Source organism: Anopheles cruzii, unplaced genomic scaffold, assembly GCF_943734635.1.
Source record: "Anopheles cruzii unplaced genomic scaffold, idAnoCruzAS_RS32_06 scaffold00318_ctg1, whole genome shotgun sequence".
NCBI classification, from domain to species: domain Eukaryota; kingdom Metazoa; phylum Arthropoda; class Insecta; order Diptera; family Culicidae; genus Anopheles; species Anopheles cruzii.
In genome coordinates, this window is record NW_026453937.1 from 10,248 (window position 1) to 17,293 (window position 7,046).

General features: G+C 41.5%; 1 protein-coding gene across 1 annotated transcript; it reads left to right on the forward strand.

Moving 5' to 3' along the window:
* Positions 1-744: 744 nt before the first annotated feature.
* LOC128276023 (nose resistant to fluoxetine protein 6-like) lies at positions 745-5,820 on the forward strand (the record flags this gene model as incomplete). The annotated part of the gene is made up of 9 exons (XM_053014493.1): positions 745-1,040; positions 3,601-3,763; positions 3,836-4,152; positions 4,238-4,410; positions 4,481-4,649; positions 4,708-4,901; positions 4,971-5,115; positions 5,180-5,509; positions 5,587-5,820. Coding segments are annotated over 9 exons (2,021 nt in total), but the record flags the coding sequence as incomplete, so codon positions are not given.
* Positions 5,821-7,046: the final 1,226 nt, after the last annotated feature.

A 7,046-nucleotide genomic window follows, 5' to 3' on the forward strand; every position in this document is an offset into this window, starting at 1 on the left:
TTTCAGGTTTTTTTGTTTACCAGAAACTTTCTCAAAACACTATTATTTAACTGCTAATCAACGTTATTTAGTAAGCAATGTCACTCAAGATCCTCATCATTTAAGCCGTGCATGTTGAAATTCTTAGAGCATATGTCTGAGTTTCAATTATTTCAATTATTAGGTTACCATCTATTGCTACTTATTATCGCCACGTCGCTTATGACGTCACGTTATTCAAGAAATTGACTAGTCTTGTGTCTAACTGTAAGCTACGCGTGTCAAAGCATTGCCTGCAGATACACAAACCATTGGCAATCTAATAAAACAACCCCAAAACTTGATTCGTAAAGGCGGCAACCTTCCACCCTAAAAGCCCATCAGATCTGCTCTGCGAGCAGGTTTGCGGGCGTTAAACTATGGGAAGCCCGGCCACCTCGCATTTAGGATTTCGACCACCGAAAATGACGACTTTAGTTTCACGTTAGACAGTGCCGCGAGAGGACGCGTTTTCTTTTCTTCGGGAACCCGCAGACGGAAAGAGTTATGTCGAGTCCCTGGTGGGTCCCGGTGACCGCGTGGATCGTGTTGTTGTCCCTGAAGCTGCACGGCGCGACGAATGTAGAGTGTGCGTACCGTTGCAACGGAAGTTGACCGGAAGTGGGAGATCGAAGCATTGTTAATTTTGTGATTTTACAACCTGGTTTTGTGCTCTCCTATCCCTGTGTCGGGACTGCCTGGCATCCCACACTTTACTCCTTACAGTGTCCGAATACTGGCGCATGCCGCGAGTTTTTTCGTACGACGATTACGATGTTTGTCTCAACGACAACCCCACCATTCCTTCGGTGTACTGCTTGGTAAAGGCAGCTGTGCTACCGGATAACACCTCGGAAGTGTGGCAAATTATCGAGCGAGTGTCCGAGAACTGGAAGCAACACATGAACCACGCGCACCTGGATCGAGGGTTCTGCGTGCGAAACTGTGAGGATCGGCTGCGGACAGCTAATGCGCTCAACGACAGTCATCTGCTCGTACCAAAGTTCGACAGCAAGTTCCGGGTAAGCTGGTCCTCGTTATAAACTCTTTCAATTTCCTATTTCTCTTCGGCCAATCCTTGCCGGAAGCGCTCCAACAAAAAAGGCAAATTGGCACAGTCTTTGCTCCGCGGTGTGGAACGGTGATAACGTAACATTGCTCACAATTAATTAGGCAATCGCGCATTAGCGCGTTCCGGGCCGGGTCACGATTGTTAGCCGATGGGATTCAGTTCAAGGGCAAACGCAAACGCAAACTTGGACACTTTGGTCATTCGAGAGGAGCACAGGCGGTTTCGGTTTATCAACTTTTAGCACCCATCAGGAACATAGCATACGCAAGATCGCCCAGTCAAATGGAGCGTTTCAGACTTCACACATTTTGTCTGAAAACCACGAAACCACTTCTGATACGATACTAGTCGATACTGAGTTGCTGGGACACACGATCGAAGGTACCGATGAAATTAAAAGTGTCGAGAATTTTTAACTTTATGAGGCACACCACTATCGGGCGTCCGGCCGAGATGAAATCCGGTTTGTTCACCCGAGAAGAGTGGACGGGCGAGGAACCACATTTACATTAGGAAATGTAACGACGAGCCTTGTCCAAACACCAAGCATAAAACACCTTCTAGACCCCCTATCGAAAACGAAGGTAGTTCAAACACCTCCTTCTGGAGGCTGAGAACGCAAACTTGGACACTTTGGTCATTCGAGAGGAGCACAGGCGGTTTCGGTTTATCAACTTTTAGCACCCATCAGGAACATAGCATACGCAAGATCGCCCAGTCAAATGGAGCGTTTCAGACTTCACACATTTTGTCTGAAAACCACGAAACCACTTCTGATACGATACTAGTCGATACTGAGTTGCTGGGACACACGATCGAAGGTACCGATGAAATTAAAAGTGTCGAGAATTTTTAACTTTATGAGGCACACCACTATCGGGCGTCCGGCCGAGATGAAATCCGGTTTGTTCACCCGAGAAGAGTGGACGGGCGAGGAACCACATTTACATTAGGAAATGTAACGACGAGCCTTGTCCAAACACCAAGCATAAAACACCTTCTAGACCCCCTATCGAAAACGAAGGTAGTTCAAACACCTCCTTCTGGAGGCTGAGACTGAACGAGACGTTTCGCAGTAGGTGGTTCCTGTTTAAACTTGAAACCTAAATATAATCAATGCCATTTGACTGCTAAGCTATTTCTTCCTGTGATAATGGCATTGAACTTGACTCATAAGTTAGACAAAATCATCGTCGCCATAGGTCGTTCGGATGTACGTCTTCCCTTATGGTTTACCTTGAACTTGAGTTCGTTGCTTTTTTCTTAATTATTCTGTTTTAATTTGGCTCAGGTGTTTCATAGATACTCTAGTAGCAGTTAACTGAAAGTCAAGTACTTCGTGATAACATACTCCGAAGACTATGTCTATCCTTATATCATCATATACATCCTCAGTTTTAATTGAAATAATTGGGGATTGGGGGATTCGTGTATTAATAAAGTGTTCCGATTAATTTCTCTCAAGTTTTGATTATCGCAAATATTTTAATTAATGTTCATAATAGAACCAACACAAATATAATACATTCTCAAACGTTAAAGAATCGTTGTCAAACATCGTGGATTTTTTGCCTTATGTATGTTGATCGTATGGAAATAATTATTGGTCTTCTTATATTCGCATTCGCATGACATGGGTTACGTCATAAATAAGGCAGAGACTAAACGTATTCCGATGTTCGATTGGCGATCTAGAGTCAGACGACCTTATCGATGTGAATTTCAAAGTGGACACCGCCGAACAAGGTTCCGAAGGTTTTTTATTCACATGCACGATATGCTGTGAAAACTGAAAGTCAATACAGTTTCAAATTTAAATTAATATAGTTCCTGCTTCTGCAACATAAATATTTATAGCACTCTTGAAAATGACACTGATCCCACATAAGATTATTCAAACTGATCATATAGTAGAGTATACTTTTCTTTGTTCCTTTCCTCTGACAGAACCATCATTTTGTTTCAATGATTCGCACGAGTATCACCCAACATTAATACGTAATGCAGTGAATAAAAACCGGGAATGTGGCCCTTTATTTTTTAATCAAGACGAAGCCAAGGTGTAAAAACACCAAATACTGGCCCAATGGTATGCTTTAAAAAATGCATCCGATGTAAGTCGGTTATCTTCAAGGTGCCACTGCCTGGACAGAAAAGTGAAAGTTATTATTTTAACACGGATAGCAAGAAGCTCTAAAGGTACTAACAAAATCATTGTGCATGGAAGACAAAGCGCTGCGCCGTACATTGACACTTCTATTTTCTAGGATTTGCCAAAAAGGGATGAAGAATTAAAGATTATATGTTAAACAAACCATGTTTAGGTTTCTTCTTTTCTGTATGACAATTGTCTGCCTTGTCTGACCTTTTAGATGCACGATAAGGTTGTGAGCATCTTTTACATTACAATTCTTATTTGAGTAATGCTTAAAATACGTATCATCCTTTAAGATGTAAACACACTTTTACTTTTATTTTATTTTTTTAACGACTTTTTTTTTACTTTTCAGTTTATATTTCCTCCAGGAGTTTTTAGAGATACCGAAGCGTATAGGCAAAACTATTCGGAACTTTTGGAAAAGTGTGTCAATGTGGAGCTGTCAGAAGAGTATGGTTTAAAAGCCCAGACGGAGATAGAATACTGTGATAGTAACACGAAGTCGTACCCCATCGGTAAGTAACGTGATACGACTTACCGATCAACAGCAACGCAACATAATGTTTGGATGATTTCCCATCTTTCAGACTGGCTGGAGATAGTTTTTGTAGTGGTTGCTTTCGGAATTGCTCTCATTGTTTTGGCATCCAGTTGGTACGATCATCTTTGCAAAACTAGCCATGGGTTGAACCACTACAAAACGGATTTGCAGTCATCGAAACAGATGATGTTGGTGTCGTTTTCTCTCATCCGTAACTGGTATCGCATCACATCCCGCAATGACGACCAGCTGAGCCACGATCTACGCTACATACACGCCATTCGAATGATCGTTTTTATGGGCGTCACATTGGGACACGCTGTGTTCTACGCCCAACCACGCACGGCGTTGACAATCGAGCAGGTTTGTACAGGCACACGCATTAGAAATCCCTGCCAATAAGGCTAACAACCGGACATGATGCTCATAGTCTTGACATAACTTCCAGCGCTTCGAAGATTTTGCATCAATGATAGTCGTCAACGGTACACAGATTGTGACGACATTCTTTGCCATCAGTGGCCTGCTTCTGGTAGTTTTCTTCATGCAAAAAGTGGAAGAGACAAAGAAAAAGGTTGGAATTATCGAAATTTTCTTCATTTCATTGGCACGCTACATTCGGTAAGCACAACCGATCGACTTTGATCAACGGAAAACTCCACTTCAAAATGCTACTTTTGTTTCCTTATAGGTTGACTCCTGTTTACGCATTTGTAATCCTGTTCGAGGCAACTTGGGTAGTACGCCTTGGCGATGGGCCATTGTGGCGAAAAGGCTTCGAGACAGGCCGGACCTATTGTCGCGAGAACTGGTGGACGAATATGCTGTACATCAACAACTACTACAAGTCTGATCAGCCAGTAAGTAATGTGAATGGTTGATTTTAAAATTATCATAACGCTCTATTGTTCTTTATAGTGCATGCTTCACACATGGTACCTTGCAGCGGATTTCCATCTTTTTGTCTATGGTTTAGTGATGTGCTCACTGATCTTACGCTTCCCGAAGGCTCGGAACATGCTCATCGGCTTTATGTTGGTCATCTGTTACATACTTACAGCCGCCATCGTATACGTTAAGGAGTTCGATGCTATCCCGATATTTGCGCCTGAGTATGCCATTTCAACGTACTTTTGAAACAAAAACAGGGTTGTGTATTAAACCACATTTTTCGATTTCAGTCAAATCCGTTACTTCTTTTGGTATTGGGACGTGTACCTGTCGGCCTATGTACCTTCGCATATGTATTTGCTAAACTACACTTTCACCATTGGCAGTGCATTTTACTACATTCATTTAAAAAACAACAGAACTACCTACAGCTGGGTAAGCGAGAAACGCAAGCCACATCAAGTATCCGATACGTTAACCTGGTTCTCTCGTCAAACAGCTCGTCAAAGGTATCTGGCTCGTCAGCCTGGTGGTCATTCCGGGAATGTTTGCCGCTGGTTACTTCTTCTATCACTACAACTTCTCTATGCCCTCTCTCTGGGTGGCGTTGCTGTTCCCAGCAATACGCTTGATGTACGGAGTGGTTATCTTCTTCACAGGCGTAGGTTTATCGTTTGGGTTCGTAAAATTGGTGTCCAGATTCTCCAACATACCGTTCTTCACCATCATCGGAAGACTCACGTACAGTGCCTATTTGTGTCATTTGTGCCTTATCAAGATGTCACTGTTTAGCACCCGAAGTTTCTACCGCTACCAGATGATCGACATTGTAGGCAGCTTTTGGTTCTTCGCGAGCTCTCTTCGGGCGTACTGATAATTCAAATTATACTTTTAATCTAATTCTAGGGAAATATTTGGGCAGCATCCTTCTTTCTGTCGTACCTGATCGCCTGGATGCTGTGTTTAGTGCTGGAATCTCCATTCATTGCCTTACAGAAACAGCTATTCAAACGGCACGTAAAATCCGATGAAATGACGCACTCAACGAGTAGCGGTGAACAGGGAACGGATACCAGTTACTTCGAGAAAAGTAACGAAGCGTACCCAATATCCGGCGTCATTTTCAGTCAACGATTTTAACTTGAAAGCTACCATTAGTCAATGAGTCGATGCCATCTTAAAGCTAATTATGCGGTAAAACAGTTTTAAAAATAAAATCAAAGACTGTTTTAAATATTATTAGTGTAATCTGCTAAATCAAGCAATCCTTTCTTAACCAACATGGCAATGTTAGGCTATGTATGTCTCCGGAAAATGATTTTTTTATCTGAGAAAAAAGAGAATAGGGAAGATTAATACAAAGCTTGATACAAAGTCTCTAAAAAGTGATGACACAACATGATTACGATAACGTCGAATAATATAAACAAAAACCAGGATGTTGGGACACGATTTTTTTGTTCAATTGGAACACCATGTAAGTTTTGAGGTATCAAGTATAAAGAATCTGTTAATTACTTCTAACCTGATGACCTGATGTTTTTTGGTGTGTACTGTCGGCCACAGCCGTAAATTAGGTATTTCTAGAAGATTCACGAACTTTTGTGAATCTCTTGCGGTCAAGATTGATCCTGTATCAAAACAAAATCTAAATGTCTACCTATTGACCCTATTCGTTGTCTACAAGATTAACCGACTTGCGGGAATACAAAATGGTTTTGGACGTACAATTTCTCGCATTCCTCTTTTAAGCATGCCGAAGAGAGTTTAATCAAATCTAAAGAGAAAGACTAAAGGAATAATTTATCCATTTACTTAATTAGACTTTAAAAGATGTAGTTATTGGCGAACATTTTCGTCGATTTTCAATCCAACGCAGATGATCGTTCAGTCGATGTTCAGCATACGTCCTGAACAGTGAACATGTTGATTCTAATTAATGTTCTAATTTTCAACTTTGGCTTGCCGGGTCGACTAGTTTTCAATATACTACGGTCCACGACTTTGATAAGCAGTTTTACTAAGCCCATATCCAAGATATGCGTTATGATTTATTATTCGATTCGATTAGACGATTTATTATTAAACACTTAAAGTTTTATAAGCTAACTTGCCTACGCATCTGTGATGTGCCTAAGTGTATTTCAAAACGAGTTTACCAGATCGTTTTCGAACATTACATATAAGTCCGTTTCGAAGCAAGTAGCAATCAAGTTTGATCATGATCTGTAATCTAAGCAATATACAGATTATTTAACAACATCCGGCCGATCATTGTCAAAGCGAACCGAATGAGGCCAAATAATCAGAAGCACATACACACACGCTTGACCGGTGGGTCAATGCTTGCACGTGCTTCCGTTCAC